The sequence below is a fragment of the Protomyctophum parallelum genome (assembly GCF_964188405.1).
Source record: "Protomyctophum parallelum genome assembly, chromosome: 18".
In the NCBI taxonomy this organism is placed as follows: domain Eukaryota; kingdom Metazoa; phylum Chordata; class Actinopteri; order Myctophiformes; family Myctophidae; genus Protomyctophum; species Protomyctophum parallelum.
Window position 1 is genome coordinate 35738481 of NC_139716.1, and position 20761 is coordinate 35759241.

Here is a 20761-nt window from a genome sequence, read left to right on the forward strand (position 1 = left end):
GAACAGGGAATTATTTCCTGAGCCCTAGTCGGGGGCAGGACTGCGACGCTCTATAGTGTTCTCTTAGCTTGCTTATGATCTGTGATGACTATTTCTAGATATTTGATGTATTACCATGTATTGTTCTTGCTTATTATCCCACAAAATATGAACGCTTTTTGGATCATATATCGTATACATTTAAACGATAACAATGTAAGCTAGCAATGTAGAGCAAACTTTTTTTAGGGGATCGTTTCCGGGTCGTGGGTTTCAGAGTAAAAGTGGCCATGTCTTTCCGGCACCCCAGAGCTCCTATTTAACTGATTGTGTTAAGAGTGCCTAGTAAATGCCTAAATTGAAGGAAAAAGAAACAAACCAAGTACAGAGCCAAGTTAAGTAATTTAAATGTCTGCAAATACCCATTAACATGAATCCAACATACACTGATCATAGGCTAGTCAAACAAGACTATGAAGCTATCTACCAAATCTATGAAACAGAATCCCTCAGTCTCTTTGCTTCATCTCCATCTAGTCTCTGGGAACATTATGTTTAGCCCTGAATAATGGCATTTTAAGCACTTCAAATGACTGTGCACGAGCCAACTTAGTGATTAATTACACTAGGGAAGTTAATGTGGGCCTAATGATTGTGAAACAGTTGCATTATTATCTTTCTTTCATTATTCAGAAGGCTCTTTCGTCTTACACTGTAGTTTCCTTTGAGGGATGCGTGCGACCGCCTCCCTGACACGTAACATACCGAAATGTATTCTTAAATTGTTTTCTTTAAGCACAGTTTAATTATTCATCAACCGTGATCTTTAATGTGATGTTTAATTAATGTTTTATTTTTAATCACACTGATAAGGAATAACATATCTTCAAAAGCAGATGTGCAACAGATGTGCTCACAACTTGTAGATCGGCCTATTTCAAATAGCAAAACTGTAGGTCTGAAGTGGTTTTGTAATAATAATGAAAATCTACAAAGTATAAGAACTAGCAGTAATTAAAGTTTTCAAATAATTTTAGTCAAGTAAAAAACACAATTTCTGTCTCATGCAGTGGAAACTATTGAATTGAAAGAAACTAAAAATGTTTCTAAAGTACAGTACTTGAGTAATGTACTTGGTTACACTGTCTACAATCACAGTATTCTATATGCATATATACCTCTACAGTCTATCTACAGTCAAACTGTAATATTTATAGATAAATCTACACAGCGGTCCACTGCACTTATCTCAAACTATGTGTTCTGTTTACATTAGTTCAGCATCAAATGCTCTGGCACCGTGACGATATGCAAATCGCAGAAAGATGAAAAATAAACAGCCGTGACTGATCGAAAGTGTGTCCCAGAATCCAAATACATTTCAGACAGATCCTGTTATGGTAAGATGCTCAGTGTTCATTTATCCATGGTACACATGTATACAGTACACTCCCGGGAGTTAAGCCATTAAAACGAAAGCATCGGTGTAACCACTTTAACCACCAGTAACACGGCTTAAGGGCAAGAAGCGACCGCAGGTCCCGGGGAAACAACTGAGTTGTTCACCCGTTCACTTGCTTTGAACTAATTTTCCCAGAAGCTCTTGCAAGCCAGTGAATGGGTTGATTTCCGCTTACGTCATCATAACGCGCCACTGTCGTCACAATGTCGGCGACAAAGCCGGATTATCATCAAACAACGGCGAATTAAACACATTAAACAAATATCACCTGCGCGAGTGTGTGTAGTGGTGTGTCGCACGTGTGTGTGTGTGTGTACGTGGGGCAAGCAGCATTACATGAAGAGTGTAACAGCAGCATCATGACTGAAGCGTTACATGAAGAGTGTGACGGAAGCAGCGTAACAGGTTTCCTGCACGTTTCAAACAACGGTGAATTAAACACATTAAACAAATATCCCCCGTGTGTGTAGTAGGGCATTAACATAATAATTTACAAGCTCACAACGCGTCCATCCGTGAGTCATTGTGGACTTGCAACTTTGACTTGAAACAGCTGAGCTAATTTCGGCCAATCAGAGCGGCATTCAGCGTACTCTAGTAAGAGAATGTCGACACTCGCGTTGACTCCCACTGTAACAATGGAATGCGGAAGTGCTCATTCTATCTCAATGGGATAGTTCCAATGTATATAGCCCATAGGTACCCGCTTTGCGGTGAGATCAAAGTGTGTCGCCACTCTCTTAGTACTATTCCACTCGGCCTGCATTCACCGGCTCTGTTTTGCTTCACTCGCTGGCTGTTTCAGAACACGATGTTTTAATGCTTGATTGGATGGAATAAATATCATATTTTACCGCCGACTAATCGACTATAAATCGATTTTGATGGTATTCGAGTCGACTATCAAAAATCACGTTTGGTTAATGCCCTAGTGTGTAGTGGCGTGTCGCCCGCACACGCGCGCATGTGTGTGCGTGTGTGTGTCGTGTCAAGACTTAAGCGTTACATAAAGAAATGTGTACTTGAGTAAAAGTACAAAAGTATTAGCTTCAAAATGTACTTCAAGTACCGAAAGTAGAGAGAAATCTTTATGCACAATATCCCATTTCAAGTTTTCAAATGTATAATAATCATTCGAAAATAACAGATATATAAGCTCACAATGCGTTTGCGATGCAAAACATTGTGAGCTTGTAGATCGGCTATTTTCAAAGAAGTGGTTAACGTATGTTTTGTAATAATAATAAAAATCTAAAAAGTAACTAATGTTTACAAGTAATTGCAGTGGAATAAAAAGTGCAATATCGTCCTCTGAGATGTAGTGGAGTAGAAGCTAGTAACATGTGAAATACCCCAGTAAAGTACTTGAGTAAATGCACTTAGTTACTTTACGCCACTGGCTATTATTAGTCAACCTGTAGTTGAACTTCCATCAGTGGAATGCGTCACATGTGTAGAATGTATAACCTCCATGCAGCCTTTCACCTCCCGTGGACAAGCAGTGGGTTGGGTGTTATCCTTGCAGGGATATGCGGCCATTTTCCCGGCTGCGAGCTGTCTTCTGTTTCTGCATTATTTACTGTAAGCGTTGGCCTTTGTTAGATGGAGTCACATTAATGCATGCATGAGGAGCTGTCTATTTGGTGACTGCAGGAGCACGGGAGCGATACAGTGAAGGATCCATTTGTGTCAGGTGAATCATTCATTATACACACATACTGTACCCCCACAGTGAGTGTGTGTGTGTGTGCGAGTGAGAGAGTGTGAGTGTGAGTGTGCACACGCGTGCGTGTGTGCGAGAGCACGTACACACAAGCACATGTATATGCACATGTGGGCACAAACATGCACGCACACACACACGCACCATTCTAAGGGATATTGTGAAGGAATCCAAATCAAATCCAAAGCACTACAGATGCTCTCATACATAAACCTCGATATTGACACATCATTGTATTGCCATGTTCATTGTATTGTATTGCCATGTTCAAGGTCTCACTTCTTGCACAGATACTCACCCGATTTTATATTCATAGCATAAAGTAACATGGCAATGAATACATCACTCACTGCACACACAAACGTATAGGGGCCGAGAGAGAGGGAGACATAGAGAGAGCGAGACAGAGAGAGAGAGAGAGAGAGAGAGAGAGAGAGACAGAGAGAGAAAAGCTCATTTGTTTTTGGAGGAGCAGAGACCAGACCGGAGAGCATAGTGAGGTTGAAGTGTCAAACGAGAGAGAAAGAGGAATACAAAATAAAAAAATGTCGATTATTACCTCGGCCGGAGGCACTCCCTCTGGTGGGCGGCAGTGTAAGACCATCATGCCTTTGAGAGGCACCTCTCTGCCCTGGGGGTCCTGCTCAAAGTTCTTCCTCAGGTCTTACACACACACACACACACACACACACACACACAATGGAAAAGAAACATATGGAATAAACACACCCTTAATGGGATTTTATAAACCAATTTTGGGCGGGAACCCCTTTTGGTGTTTTAAACATTGTTATAATTTCGCTATTGAAAAATAGCAGATCTACAAGCTCATAGCACGCCACCGAGTGGCACACTACTTGAAAAATCGAAGAACGACTGACATAGAAACATAGCTTTTTCAGAAAACTGTCAGCATTTTTAAAATCTGATCTCAGGGCCAAAAAGACATGGGTTAAAAAGCCAATGACTGAAACCAAATCAAGATTTGCCGTCAAAATCTAATATTGTCATGCGTGCGTGGTATAGCAGGGACTTACAGGCGATGCGTACGCTGGCCTTGCGGCTCTTGGAGGTTCCCAGGTGGCTCCATGCCACGCACAGACACCAGTAGTCCTCTGGACCATGGAAGTCTTCCACCTGCTGACGGGACACGTTGATCATCACCTCACGCACCTTCAGCCCTGAAGGCACAAAGAGAAACCCTTTCACTGATCCTGTTGGGATACAATCACGTTAAACCAGCGGTCTCTGTTTTTTTAGTAGAGCTTTTTAACACTTATTTTAACCAAAGAAAATCACTTGCACTACACTACACTACGGTTTCTTTTTGTTTTTTTACCTGGTCCAGTGGGAGGGGCCTATCCTTTATAAGAAGGTTAAAGGAGTAGTTCACCCAAAGAATGACTTATTTTCTATCATTAAAACATACCATGAAGTCTTGAATTCTTGTACATTTGTTTGTTTTTGTCACATTCCTAAACCAATGATTTGATGACCCAGTGGCTGCTCAGTAGGATACCCTTACTGACACTCTTTTAGTCTCCTACCGGAAATATGACGGAAATATGATGACTAGCCAGTCATCAAATTATTGGCTCAGGAATGCAAAACAAAAACAAAAGCATTTTCTTGAATGCAAGGCTTCATTGTGTGTAATTTTATTTTGTGAACTACTCCTTTAGTAGATTAAAGGGCTGTCCTATAACAATAATGATGAGATCATCCACACTAATGAACCATAACATGCTGTCACTCAGTTTTGTGTTGAACAATAATATCGCCCTGTAAATTGAAATGGAGTATGATTGTCAGTGTTCATCAGATCCTTCTGAGTGATCCCAGCGACATCAATCCCCCACTGTTGTTATCGCTATGATTGTGGAGACGACACCATCATCCAAGCTTCGGTTAGAGCTAGACGTCATATTTATTGTGATGTCTGTTGGTTAAGGAACAGTGTGTCATTATTATAGACAATACCCAGCAACATGAAGGTCATGCTTTTAAGGGCTTTATTTATAAGCTCAGTTGACATTATCCCTCTTATTACCCGGCTGTTTACAAATTCCCTAGATCTCAGTGGTTTTCAAACCCTTTTCATATCAAGATCCATTATTTATTTGCCATTTGTGCCACGGACCACCATTTAGCTTCTCAGACCCAATACTTATTGAATATTTTTAGAATATTTTGTTGTCGTCGGATAAGATTTTGTCTATAATTCCATGCTGTATTGATGTGGTACCATAGGAGAGATAACAGGAAAAAGTTTAAAAAAAACCCAGTTCTTCTACATTGTCTAATTGCGTACACATCTTGCAAATTAAGTAATGAAGATGATTTCATTTTACACTTTCAAGAGTTTAAAGGTAAGGGTTAATTTGGTTACCAACTCTCCATCATTTAGCTGGGGACCACCTGGAACCCCCTCAAGGACCACGGGCTGTTGCTCCGGTTCAGTCTCTATCCTTTTAATATTCTATGGACTAAACGGGCCAGTCACAGCGCGTCTTTTACGCTACTTATCAATGCAATCCAAAGGAGCTTTATTAATTATAAACAAACATTTACATTGCCTCTGATTAGCATATCGAACGTCCGTTCTGTGACGCACACAGAGGCTTCTGTGAATCACCAATGCGGTCACGCGGAAGCTTGCCCTCATTTGAGTACAGACGCCCTAGAGCCGAAGGAGGCATCTACCTATCTATGTCTATGGTTGGAACGCCTCAGGGATGCCAGCGGGTTGTGCCAGAGCCATAAGTGGCTATATGTGATCGAAGCAGCCTAGCACGGGCTCTTCTGAACCGGGGGGGGGTTGTCAGGATGATGGTGGTGGGCCGGTGGGGCGATTGTCAGGATGATGGCATTTGGTTGAGGCAGACAGCCGTCTACATACGGGCTGACATGGTGCGCTGTGCATTGGATGCATTGTGGATGGATATAGCATGAGGAAAGCGTCTGTCGGATGTGAACTAAGCTTCGGGGGGGATGTTTGTGTGATGTGACATTGTGGCGGGCGGTACAGCATGTGGGACCGGGTGAGGATTTGGCTCAGGGCCAGACACTGACTGACATACGCTGCGAGACAAGTGGGACACGAATCACGATGCTTCCAGGGGTGGAAAGGAACTAAGTACTTTATAGATTTAGATTATTACAAGACATACATCACCGACATCTATTGTGGGGTCTCGCTAGCGACACCCCGTGATGGTAAGTGCGTTTCCAGGGCAACCAGACAGAAGACGCCTCGGGCAGCTAGGCCCGCCCTCGGCCTCGTAGTAGGACACGTCTACAAACATACCAAACCTCCTCCTCCGCCAGATTGAGATGATGGAACGACCACACCCAAATCACCAATCAGCCACAGCCGCGACTACTCCACCCACAGTATAAGAGAGGAGTTCATTTCTGAGTCTGACAGTGGCTGGTTCACACCTTAGAGTATATATGAATAAAGATGACATCCGAGTTCTCCTTCCATCCACTTGCATTAAGTTGCTCAAAAGCGCATGAGGCGATTTCACTCCTCCTTCCGGGTAGGAACAGACATGAACAAAAACATGAACGCGCTGCCGTTGAACGTGCACGAACGCGCACGAGCGTGCTGACGTCGTGAACGTGCACAATGATAGTCAACGGACCAGCGCGTTCATGTGTTTGGGGCCAGGCTGTAATACCTTCATTCGGCCACTATGTCCATTTCGCCTCAGGGTTTCCGCTGGGTGCCTTCTCTATTCATTATATACTCTAAGGTTCACACACGCTCACAGAGGCACGCAAAACGAATACCGTCGGGGGCCTTTTAGGAACGGTCCAGGAAACGTCAGAGGAACGGAGGAGACAATAGGACCATATGATTAAAACGGGAAGAGGATTCCCATTTCACTCACCACGCTGCGGGAGGAGCGCAGCTCTGCCACAGCGGCGGTGAGGCAGAATACTCAGCCCATATAAGGTCGGAAAGAAACCTTTTATAATTATTATTATTATCCTGAGCACTGTCTGGAACGCAGTGGCTCAGTTGAGAGCGGCTTAAGGATATATGCTCTATGTGAGCTGAACCCCCCGCTAGCGGGAGAGAGGAACTGATACGGTTAAAGATAAGACTTTTGACGTCACCCGAAAAAAGAGAACTCCGTCCCGTCCTATCCAACTGAATCGAGCCCTCCAGTGAGGAGCTGGCCTGTTCTGACATCACAACACTCCATATTTGGGCATGCCTGACACAGAACTCCATAAATAGGAATAAAGGGACACAGAGAGACAGATACAAAAATATCCATATATGGGCATAAAAGGGACACAGACAGATGGGTGGATACGGGTACTCCGACACGGGTACAACGGGTATTGTATAGCCGGGTGGGGCATGGATCTCCAATTTACATCGTTACCGTTACTAAAGCTTCTGTCAGAGTATCAGCAGGGTGGACAACCTCTGCTTTCTGTTCACTCTCTTCTCTTCACTTTCTCACCGACACTATCTCCTCATCAGAGACGCTGTGGGATGGATTGGATACACTATATGTCTCTATATGCCAGTTCCTCTTTGTGTATCATTTTTCCTGCGCCTCCTCTCCTCTCCTCTCCTCTCCTCTCCTCTCCTCTCCTCTCCTCTCCTCTCCTCTCCTCTCCTCTCCTCTCCTCTCCTGTGATGGAAAATAACAATTTGATATAGCCTACTCTTTTTTTTCTACTCCACTAGATCTCAGAGGCAAATATTCACTTCCACTACAATTATTAGAAAACTTTACTTTGAATACTTTTGTATCATTGCACTATTGATACCCTTACTTAAGTAATAATTTGAGTACTTCTTCCACCGCAGCCCCTTGCCCTCCAAAGCAGATCTTCTCCTCTGTCCTTCCTCTTACCTCACCACTCTTCCTCTTATCTTTCCATCTCTGGGTATCAGCCTTTCTGTTGAATTCTCCAGGCACAGATCATCATCGTCTTTGTCCCAACTTCCTCTGTGCGTGTGTGTGTGCACGTGTGTGTGCGTTCGCGTGCACAGTACATGTGCACTGTGCAGGTGTCATCCCCTCTGTCCCATCCTCCTCTCCCCTCCTCTTCTTTCACTATATTCTCCTTCCATCCGTCCATTTCTATCTCTCCTTCTGTCACTCTTCATCATCGCATTTCCAGGAGGAGATTCTTTGTCAACAAAATGCCTTCATAAGTAAGACTGATGCTGTGCTGAGTGTGTCTGTGTTTCACTGATGTCCTGTCAAAGACTGTTAGTCACTGAAGTGCAGACAAACAAAACAACCTCTATGGACTGAGTTTAATATCGTTTCATAATATTCACTGAAGTGAAAGAGGTTTTTCCAAATTATGAAAGACTGTTCTCCAAGGCATTGGTCTCTGTTCTCAAACTCTCGTCCTTCACAAGTTCCTATGAGTCAGGGACTATCGCACATGTGGCAGATTTCACAAGAAAAAACAAAAACATAAAAGCACGAGACGACAACAAACTGTATCAAACTATTACAAAGTGTTTCTGCAGTGACTTATATAAAAAATAAGAAAAAAAGAGAGAGAAACAAGTTAGGCACACAGAAAAAAAAGTAAATTGTTGACTCAGAAATTGGTGGCGGTACAACACATGCTTTTTACACTGAAGGTGGAGAATGGAGGCCACTGCCAATTTGCCACAATGGAGAACAATCTTTCATCACTTGAAAAATGTCTCTACTTCAGAGAGTTATTAGAGCTGCAGTCCCTAAAGTACAGACAGAAAAACAATCTTCACGGGCTGTTACAGTACATCGTCTGGCTGGGCTAACTACTTCGTACCTAATGCCCTGGAATCGTGTTGTATTTGCCATGTTTATACCAGCACTCCCTTATGTGCTTTGGTGCAGAAGACTTTCAGGAAAAGCTACTGCATGAAAAATAACATTTTCATATCATTTCATATCTTATTCAGTGTCTGTAGAGCAGGGGTTCCCAACCTTTTTTGGACCAGGTACCCCTTTTGCGGTAGATATTTTTCCAGGTACCCCCTCATCCTCGCAACACAGATAACAATATATTTACAACCACAAGCAGTGTTTCCTGCAGGAAAAAGCTTTGGCATGGTGCTGGGCGCAGGCCGCAGGGGGGCCTTCTTGCGTCGAACATTTTGATTAATTAATTAATTTGATTCAATAATGAATGAATAAGATTAATAAATTAAGATTGATTTGTATTATTGCTCTTGTATTGCTATTGGAGACACTGGGGGGACACTGGGCAGGCACTGGGGAGGCACTGGGGAGACACTGGGGAGACACTCGGGAGGCACTCAGGGAGGCACTGGGGAGGCACTCGGGGGGGACACTGGGGAGGCACTCAGGGGGACACTGGGGAGGCACTGAGTGGACACTGGGGAGGCACTGGGAAGGCACTGAGGGGACACTGGGGAGGCACTGGGAAGGCACTGAGGGGACACTGGGGAGGCACTGGGAAGGCACTGGGGAGGCACTGGGGAGACACTGGGGAGACACTGGGGAGCATGGGGAGGCACTCAGGGGGACACTGGGTAGGCACTGGGGAGGCACTCGGCTGGTCACTGGGGAGGCACTCAGGGGGACACTGGGGAGGCACTGGGAAGGCACTGGGGAGACACTGGGGAGACACTGGGGAGGCACTGGGGAGACACTGGGGAGACACTGGGGAGCATGGGGAGGCACTCAGGGGGACACTGGGGAGCATGGGGAGGCACTCAGGGGGACACTGGGGAGGCACTGAGGGGACACTGGGGAGGCACTGGGGAGGCACTGGGGAGACACTGGGGAGACACTGGGGAGACACTGGGGAGGCACTCAGGGGGACACTGGGGAGGCACTGGGGGGACACTGGGGAGGCACTCAGGGGGACACTGGGGAGGCACTGGGGAAGCACTGAGGGGACACTGCAGGAGGCACTGGGGAGGCACTGGGGAGAAACTGCAGCCACTGGGGAGACATTGGGGAGCCACTGGGCAGACACTGGGGAGGCACTGGGCAGACACTGCAGGGAAGACACTGGGGTGGCACTTGGGGAGGAGGAGGTACTGGACATTTCATATCACACACACACACACACCATGATTCACAAGCCCCCTTTTTTTTTTTTTGAGGGGGCTTGGGTACCCCCTGGCTATGCGTCGCGTACCCCTAGGGGTCCGCGGACCCCACGTTGGGAACCGCTGCTGTAGAGACTTGATACATCGTCCCAAAATGTGAGAGTGCTACAGTATGTGGTTTTCTACAGGGAGGATAGAATGTGAATAGAGACCGTTTTGAAATATAGTTTCTGTCAGAGGGAAACCTTGTATGTGAAAACAGCCGATCCACAAGCTCACAGCGCGTTATATGGCAACGCGTTGGGGGCTTGTAAAACCTGCTGTTTTCACTATACTTTTGTGCGACACTCTTGCATGATAAATGGTAAATGGTGCATTTATACAGTGCCTTTATCCAAGGTGCTTTACAATCATTGTGCATTAAATTCACCCATTCCCACACACATTCATTCACACACCGATGGCGGGGGAAACCATGCAAGGCACCCACCTGCTCATTGCGAGCAATTAGGGGTTCAGTGTCTTGCTCAAGGACACTTCGACACCAACTCTGAGGATGCTCTACCTACTGATCCACTGCTGCCCCTGTGGCAATACGGCTATATATATATATATATATATATATTATTTTCACTTGGGGAGGGTCAAGTAAAATCTACAGTATTTGTGTCACTGGAAGGGTTACAGCTTTTTATTTCAGAGCACTGTAAAATCCTACGATGACCCCTCATTCCCTACAGTGACTACAGTAAAAACTCATATGGGTCCATTTGTCTCTGCTTGTGGTTTATGAAATGGAGAAAATCAATGTTGACTTGCCTTGTTGCTAACAAAGTTATCAAACATTGTAATCAAATTGTATCAATTGTAATCAATTGTTGTATTGCAAAACATGGGCCGTTTCAAGATACAAGGGAATTACTCATTATAATCATGAACAGACAGAATTTGAAATCTTGAAGATTTGCGTTTAAACATTCAGAACATTCTTCTAATCTAGGAATCTAGCTAAACGCTTTGTGAGAAATAACTTAATCCTTTAATCAACATCCTCAATCTACTAACTATAATTGTCATCATACACAGATCTGCGCAGCTACTGAATTTGAGGATGTTTAATTCTACTTACAGCTCCTACCACTTTAACCAATCAGTATAGTTTCTCTATAGGTTCTGCTAAGGACCTATAGAGATCCCGAGGGGATCCCGAGGCATTCCAAGGCCAGTGAGTCAATGTAATCCCTCCGACTGCGCCCTTGGTCTGCCCCGGGGTGTCCTCCAGTGGGACGTGCATCGAGGACCTCCCTATAGGTGATAGGACAGAATATTATACTTATATCGCCAACGGTGCCATACATTAGATTAGCTGACCACAGACAGAACCACGGACGGATCGGGTGCAAAACATAGTCTTTCTTGGCCATGCCTTTCAGCCTGGCGGACACAAAAAGGAGGAAGGAATGGAAAAGACAGAAAAAGAAAAATAATACTTTCTCTGCCAGGAGGATCATCACTGCAGAGTCTCAAGTGTGTGTGTGTGTGAGTGAGTGAGTGAGTGAGTGAGTGAGTGAGTGAGTGAGTGAGTGAGTGAGTGAGTGAGTGAGTGAGTGAGTGAGTGAGTGAGTGAGTGAGTGAGTGAGTGAGAGAGAGAGAGAGAGATGAGAGAGAGAGAGGAGAGAGAGAGAGAGAGAGAGAGAGAGAGAGAGAGAGAGAGAGACGAGAGAAGAGAGAGAGAGAGAGAGAGAGAGAGAGAGAGAGAGAGAGAGAGAGAGAGAGAGAGAGAGAGAGAGAGAGAGAGAGAGAGAGAGAGAGAGAGAGAGAGAGAGAGAAAGTAGGTTGTCATTTAATCCCATGGAGTGTACTGTGTGTCTGTGCTGTATCAATCACACTGCTTCCCCCTCAGCGGGTGTGATGATGAATGTGATAACATTGAAATAGCATCTGGCCTAAATCTCTGGAAATCTGTTTACTCTTTGAACTTGAACTGAGAGTAGAGTTGTTCCGATACCACTATGGTAAAAGCAGACGATACTGCCTAAATGCTGGTATCGGCGAGTATGCCAGTCTGATACCACAAAATAATCACATGAAGATATATATAATTTGCACATTTTGAATGCTTCAGTTGCACGACCGTTTTATACTCTTAAGGTCCTTGCAAACTTAAGTGTTTTAAAGTGTTTACTAAAGTGCTTACATTATTGTTTTCCTAACTAAGCTGCACTTTAATGAATGGCATTTGTATTTATTCTAGGGATGCCACCGATTAATCGATTTTCCAATTAGTCTGAAATTTTAATATTTCATAATCGCATGCATGATATATCAAACATGTACCTTCATCAGAGTACCTTCATCAGAGTAAAGAATATAAGTATAAATCAAGTTGAGCAAAGCCACTCTTCTCTGCCCCTCTCTCTAACAGACACAGTTAACGATCGCTTGTTAAGTGCCTGCCAGACAGACAATCAGATGAAATGAAGGCAGTTGTAGAGTAGAGTGTAGACTAGTGAACTGAACGTTTTCTGTTTATATCAAGTACTTCATACCAGCCCCTTATGAAACTACTTTTCCCCAAATCCAAATGGATTTCATTTTCCATCCTGAATGCAGTAACTAGCATACAATGAGAACTGAGAAGATCTCCACAAAGGTTTACTCTTCAAAACTGATTATAAATCTGTAACCATCAAAGCATGCACTAATGGTTATGTGACCATGGCATGTGCATAATATCAAATCTTAAACGGTTTTATCTGATATGAAAAAAAAAATAGGGGGGGGGGGGGCTGATGGTCCACTTTCTGGCATCCCTAATTTATACCTAGAGCAGTGGTTCTCAAACATATTTAAATTTCAAGGACACCCCCCCCCCCCCCCCATAAGTCTGAGAGTGTACAAATGGAAACAAATGGAGCCGTCTGTTACAGACCTGTGAGGGGACATTTGGAACCCCATTAAGGAACCCCGAGAGTCCTTGGTTCCCCACTTGGAGAACCAGTGTCCTAGGTCGTTTTTAAATTACACACTGGAATAACATCCGTACTCGCTATCAACCAATATACAAGTCATGGGTATTGAAATCGGTATGGGGAAGGAGAAAATTGCATCAGCTTAACTGAGAGAAGGGCTCCATCTATGATGTGTTGCTGCCTACGCCAATTGGAATTGTGTGTGTGTGTGTGTGTGTGAGGGTGTGTGTGTGTGTGTGTGTGCACAATAGATGAAAGAGCTATAGTAATATAACTGTATAGTATAATATAGTGTGCAATGTGCATGCATGCAAGAATACCCAGCATCTCTCCTCTTTGGGCCACAGCAGTAAGCTACTATGGATATACCGTCTTCAAATATGATAATAACAGCATCTTATTGTGCATAAAACCTCACGATACTGCAAAAGGCGACGCACTCAGCTTCACAAACTGTTTGATGCCGTTTCAGGGAGTTGTTTGGCGTTTAGTCAAAGTTATAACTGCAGTGCACATTGTATTGGATGCAGGGGAATAAAAAGCATCCAGATAATCCAGAGATGTATATCATGGCATCTTCATATACTGTAGCACAGTGAGCAACAAGCAGCCAGTTTCAGTGAATCTGGCTGCTATTAATCATGATTTTTAACTGGGGACCATAGATGCCGTTCCTGCGCGTGCCTCCTTGCCCGGGCACCCATGGATACCGGTAAATGACAAGCACCCAGGACATGTGGCCGTAGCGTGGGGCCAGATTCACATAACATTCATTTGATAGCCCACCCACTGAAGTTAAAGTAGCTCGCCCATTGGCTTTTAACAATCCAGTGTCTTGCACCTATACTACTTAGCAGGTCACACAATATGCTATTAAATGACACTCACTCACAGCTTTTGTAAAGCTTTGGTAGGTGTGGAGTAGTGAAGTGAGGGGCGCTCTTGTCATCATCATACATCATTATGTCAAGATGCAAACTCTAAGATGCGTTCATTCTAGAACTACAAACAAGGTCAACAAGAGAACTATCACACTCCGGCCAATCACAATTGGCGTCCTCACTTGTCTGTCCTCTCTTTTGATCCTCAAGTCCTCAAGGCTAATCACTTGTGGCGTCCATTACGCCCATTGTTCAGCCAATCAAATCATCGATATGGGGTGCTCACTGCTCAGCCAATCAAATCATCACTATGGGGTACAAACAAACCCCATGCTGGGCATATACGAGGGGCTAATGCCCTTCAAAACAAAGGTTACGGCATAAAGCCTTCCTCAGCGTGTTAAAAAAGTGGTCAGTGATGTTGTGTGTACCAGGAGGGACCGATAGACAGACATGACAAGGCTTCACACATGTGATCCCCCTAATAATGCGGTGGTCAAATATACAGTATGTCAATTTGGGGGTCTTTGACATGAAAAAGTTTGAGAACTACTGATTTAGAACTACAGATTTTTGACTTAAATTGCCCCATTTCTCAACACTGAAATATTGCATAAGGGTGATATGCTAAAACAAAAGACCCTGATTGGACCCATGGTAATACAAATATGCATGTTGTCGTACAACTTGTCTCTAGAAAATAACAACAAAGGCACACCAAAATAAAATATAGTTAATCTAAATCCATTGTGCAGATGACACTGCTTACACCGTAACAACCTCAGAGAATAATACAAATGTAATCAAATGGACGCGTTATATTTGTGTCCTCTCAAAGTTGACTGAAGCCTTTACTGAGGTTAAAGGTATATTCAGTGATTTCATTTAAAAAACCTTAGGTTTCGTTTTTGGCTGTGGGACCCAGCCTTTCGTCCAATCAGGATAGAGAGTCAAAAACGAAACCTAGGGTTTTTTTACCCCCAGGGGTTAACTGGGGACAGGGAGGAAATCCTTATATGGCCAGCACACTCTATAGTAGGGAGGATTATCACAACAAAACAAAAAAATAAGTGATATTTGAATCAAGTGAAATCACTGAATATACCTTTAAGGGAATCAATAGCCGAGTGGATACAATCCACCTGAGATTGGGATGACAGGGTTCAATCCTTGGCAGAGTCATCCCAAAGACTACAAAAACATATTTTTATTCCAGGGACCCTCGGAAGCAAAGATTTGCTCAAATGTTCACGATTAAAAAAAAATATATATAATAATGTATAGCCAACCAATGTGTATTACAGTATAAAAATCTAAAATGACAAATGTTTCCCCAGCTTTAATGGGTTATTAACCTCTAATCAAAAGTCATCAGAGCAGCCATCAACTGAGAAAACCCGTAAAAGCTTTCCACTGCAGGTCCCCCCCCAGGGACCTGACAATAATACCCTCTCCTTACTTTTCTGTGTCTTTGTCTCATTTGCCATTATGCACTCCTTCTCCCTCCCCCCTATCACTCTTTCATTTGGTCTCTGGAGTGTGCTGCTCGCTCTACCCCTCTCCCTCTCTCTTCCATCTCTCCCAGCGGACAGAGAGAGAGATATAAAGTGTGATACGGATCCAGATGGGGAGCAGGACTATATGAACTGTGAGTGCAGCTTGTAAAGTTTTAGAGGCCAGAATACAATGGTGACTGCGGGAGAGATAATGATCAGTATGGCGTAGAGTAAAGTCAAGCATCAGCACTATCACACCAGCAAACAGCTTGTATAAAGTCCTGACCTTCATTGTGCTTTGCTTTCTGATTGCTATAATTCAATTAAACGATAATCATCGCTTTAAATGCGGATGAAGTAGCATTAAAACTTTGTTTGGTTCCTTATAGGCTGTGAAATTGATTTGCCGTGTAGGGCGAATGGAGAAAGGGATTGTTTATTTGGCCTATGGGGGAGGGGTTTCTTTTCTGCATTCACCCAGCCAATGGCTGCTCAGATGGCTCAGATGAGCGCACAGGGGATCAATTAGGGGTTCGATTCTCGCAGAGAGAGAAATTATGAGCTTGTTTGTTATTTTTAACACACTTAAAAAATAATTGTTACAAAATTGTCAAAATTGCTAATTTCTGTTGTTATTTTTGGCTAATGGTACCCTCAAAATAGAGATGCTAGGGTTTAAGTGGTTAATGTAAAAATAAAAAAAGATATCACACAAATGATAAGATGTGGCTGTTGCAACTCTGAGGACCCCCTAGGGTTCTGTTTAACCCACGCATCATATCATGGAAACCCACGCATCTTCATATTTATGGAACACATCACACTGACCTCTGTGCATTGAAGACTTTCCCTTCCATGTTCAGATGGAAGCACAGCGTAAAAACTGTACAGTAAACTGTACAGTAAACCGTACAGTTTAGTGTAAACTATGGCCAAAAAAAAAACATTTTTCAAATAAGTTTGACTTAATTAAGCGCTGTGACCTGCAGACTTGCAAAGAAAACAAAAACAAATCCAAGGCATTCCGTCTTTGATGAAAAAACTGTTCAAAAACTTTTGAACAACTATGAATCTGCATTTTAAAGTGCAAATCCCAAACTGAACTATAATAAAACTCTTAACTCATGAATAACCCTACTGCACCTCCTATAACCTCTTATAATTAAAGTGACTCCAAGGGAACATGTCTTCATCAAGCATCCATTTTTAACATCAAACATGTGAACTAAATCTTTTTTTAGATCCAACAGAAGGGAAACAGGAAAAGATTAGGTGAGATATGGGTGCCAATCTACACACGCATTGCACGCACGTAAAAGCGCACACGTGTACACACGTACAAGCGCACATGTGCAACGCACGCATGAGTGCAGCAACACTGTTTTAAGACACAAGTGGATGTTGCACCTGTCTCCTGGTCGGTCAGTGTGCTCCAATGTGCGCACGTGTGTGCGACATGCGTGTGTGTGTGTCTGTGCGTGCGTGCGAGCGTGCGTGCGTGTTTTGTACCTGTGGTTTTGTCAGCGTACTCCTGCGTGGTGTGATGTTTCTGATGAACCCATTCCCCGTTGCACTTGAAGAAGATCTGGAGGGCGGGGCGGGCCTGGCAGCGCAGCCTGATGGGGTTGCTCTTGATGACGTAAGCATCACTTGGCTCCAACAGGAAGTGAGGTAACGTTCCAGACTGACCAGTCGCATGGTGCGACGACTCACCCCGAGAACCTGGAAGACACAAAGAGACATGACACCCTGTCGATACTGTACTCTTTAAGACAAGAGTAAAAAAGTAAAAAGTACAATATTTGCCTCTGAGATGTAGTGGAGTAGAACTCCAAGTATTGAAAATTGGAAATAAAAAATCAACATTGTATTTATGTACTAGGCTACAGTATTTGAGTACAAGTACTTAGTTACTTTACAACACTGCATACTGAAAGTACATGATACACATATACAGTATAGTAGGAATGGTATTGGATCCAATAATGTATTGGCTATACATGCTATACAAGAGATGAAATGAAGTATAGTGGTATAAACATCTTTGAACACCCAAATTATTGAATTGGAACTGATGGTGATTATCAGAACACATGTTTGAATCTCAAATTTCTCAATCATGATTGTTGGAATTACAAGTTTGCACAATTTGCAACTATCTCGTTTTCTTGTGTGTGTGTGCAATGCTTTGCTATTCCCGAAACGCAGCCCGTGTAATTATACACTGTAACTAGCCTGCCTGTGACCCATAACCGTTCGTAATGATGATGTGCAGGTTTTAATGAAGATAATAATCACCCCCATTCCCACCCGCAAGGTAATTACATATAGATACATAGTGTAGAATGCAGAGAGACAGCGTGGTGCCTCGAAAAGCTAGGATACCATGGAAACCAAGAAGCATCAGGCTAAACCAGGAGTCTTCAACAGTGTGTGTGTGTGTGTGTGTGTGTGTGTGTGTGTGTGTGTGCGCGTGCGCGTGCGTGCGAATATTAACCACATGGACCCTGAAATCCCTATTATGCAGAAGAACTTTATCCAAAACTATAGCAGATCTACAAGCTCACAACGCCTGGCAGTGTGAGTTTGTACATAAGCTATTTTTGGGAAAGAGGTTTGGTGTAAGGGAAAAAAAGAGCAGACAAAGTACTGATGGTGCTGATGGTACTGAAGTGCTGATGGTCAAAGTGGTTTAATGTTTGAAAATACTCATTAAGATGAATCCAACATGCACTGACGACAGTGCTGTCAAACAAGTCTATGAAATATCTGCAGTATGAAATTCATGAAAATGTTTAATCTCCAACACAATTTTATACAATAGTGGAGGGGCTGCTAACTGCTTCATCTCTCTCAGCTAAGGGGTCCCTGTTAAGCTTTATCTCTCAATCTCAGCTAAGGGGTCCCTGCTTCATCTCTCTCTCTCAGATAAGGTGTCCTTGCTTCATCTCACTCTCAGCTAAGCGGTCCTTGGGCTAAAAAAAACATTGAAGACCCCTGGTCTAAATGATGTTCAATCAAAATAACCATATGTACTTTGAAACTATGAGCAATGAACCTATTTGCAGTTAAGAGTGGTTCCTTATTGAAGAGGATACACACAGGATGTGTGTGATGCTCTCTCTCTCTCTCTCTCTCTCTCCCACAACACTTTCATTCTGCCCCTCCCTTCCTAGCACCCAGACAAATAGACAGGCTTTATATTTCTAAATGGTTAGCCGCAGGCTAGCTCCTCTGGTCTGCTCAACTCCTGTGTATTTGTGTGGTGACTCACTGACGCGTGTTTGTGTTTGAATAGCAGCAAACAAACTCACACCCACACACTGACAGATGGAAATATAAATACACATTAATACATACATAGACGCATGCTGTGAAAAAAACACAGCACAACAGCTCGATCTTCCAGTGATTACCTGTATGTTTAATTGTGACTGTAGGTCGCATTTACTATGCAAACCTGCATCTCCCGCCCGTCCGTCACCCACACTTCCATAGGTCAAGCCTTGTGTGACATCATGGAGACTCTTAGATCTCCATGACATCACGCCTTGCCACCATACAGTATATGGCCATCTCCATGTTTGAAAATAATGACACTGACCTCACCTAACCCTGGATAACCATACATGGAGAAGACTCGATCATCACCGAGATCTGCATATATGGAGCCAGACTTCAAACCCTTTAAGATCTCCATATATGGAGCTGACCTGTTCTAACATGTCAGAACAGGTCCTTCCCCACCCATCCTTCCTGTTCTGACATTCCATATGTGTATCTGACCTCATCAAACCCTGTACACTCAAGACACGCTACATATATTGGCCAGTACAGAATTCATTCCATATTCCATCATTCATGCCAATGCGCCAGCACTCGCCCAGCAGTCTGCCGTCTGCCATCTCATTTTCCGGTCGCTGATAGTGTGACAACAATGATGGTTCATCTGCAATTCACCATATGCACACAGTGGCCATTTTGCTATTAGGTTAATGTAATGCCACCCCCTTTTCCCCAGCACAAGTAGGCTATGACGCGAGAGCAATATGAAGTTGGTGTGACTATATAAAATAGTCAATATACTCCTATGGTGTAGAACAGGGGTTCTCAAACTTATGGGTCATCATGACCCAAAGTGGGTGTATCCGCAAGGTGTCGCTGGGGTTTTCCTAATCAATAAATGCCGGGGCTTGTTTCCTCCTTCGCGTCATCAGTGCCCATACCCGAGGTGGGGTTGGCGAAAGGGCCTTTCTGTGTGGAGTTTGCATGTTCTCCCCGTGTCCCCTAGGGTAGGTACCCTCACAAAAAAACATGCAGTAATCCTGGTCGCTAAACTGCCTCCCCCCTGGTGGAGGGGAAAGGAACTGGTTGGAATAACGTGTTCCTTCCAAGAGTTACGTCCAACCAGGGAAACCCTGGTTTCCAGGTGAAAAGGAGCAACTTGGACACTCAGGCATGAAGGAAGCATGAGTTTAAGTCCGTTGCTCTCCCCACGTCCCCCATATATGGGGGACTAGGTTGGCGGAGGGTGTGTAGAGCCCAGGATCACATTAGATAATTGACACAGGGGTGAAACATGGGTTACAAAATCGCGGGATAAAAAATTGAAGAAAAAAAAAGAAAAACGGGGCTTGCCATTGGTTCATATGTGGATATAGTTCCAGAAAAGCCAGAGGGCTCAGGGAGGCTGAGAGTCTTTGACGCCGTCACAGGAGACGGACATGCCCTCTCTCTGCCCTGCAGCTTCCACACTGATCTATAGCCCATGGCTCTCCTCCTCGGCAATAATGCATAAGGGCTGCAGAATGATGCATCTGTGGCCAGTGTGTGAGAGAGGAAAACAACATGTCCATGCCACAGGGCACAGGCGCGCACACACACACACACACACACACACACACACACACACACACACACTACAGCCATGAAAGTGCATATTGGAAACAAACACCAAAAGATGGCTATTTCCTCAAGAGCAGCGCACACACACACACACACACACACACACAAGTTATACACTACAGCTGTATAATTGCATATTGGAAGCGTATACCCAAAAAAGATGGGGGTCTCCTCGAGAACAGCCAATGTCATCTCTGCATGAAACGTTCTAAGAAATGAATTTGTGCTGGGATCACTGTGGGTGGTCTCCGGTGGCAGTCCAATGTTATTCAGAATCATAGCTTTTAAT

At 43.9% G+C, this 20761-nt stretch overlaps 1 protein-coding gene across 1 annotated transcript in view; it reads right to left on the bottom strand.

The window, feature by feature from the left end:
• The window catches only part of LOC310876117 (netrin receptor UNC5D-like), a gene marked incomplete at its 3' end in the record, with an annotated part of 128234 nt that overhangs the window by 22378 nt on the left and 85095 nt on the right, over positions 1-20761 (bottom strand). Inside the window, exons 2-4 of the mRNA XM_083789562.1 lie at positions 17077-17289; positions 4202-4345; positions 3724-3827 (exon numbers count right to left, since the gene is read on the bottom strand). Coding sequence (XP_083645688.1) covers positions 3724-3827; positions 4202-4345; positions 17077-17289 — 461 coding nt within the window. The remainder of the gene's footprint in view (positions 1-3723; positions 3828-4201; positions 4346-17076; positions 17290-20761) is intronic.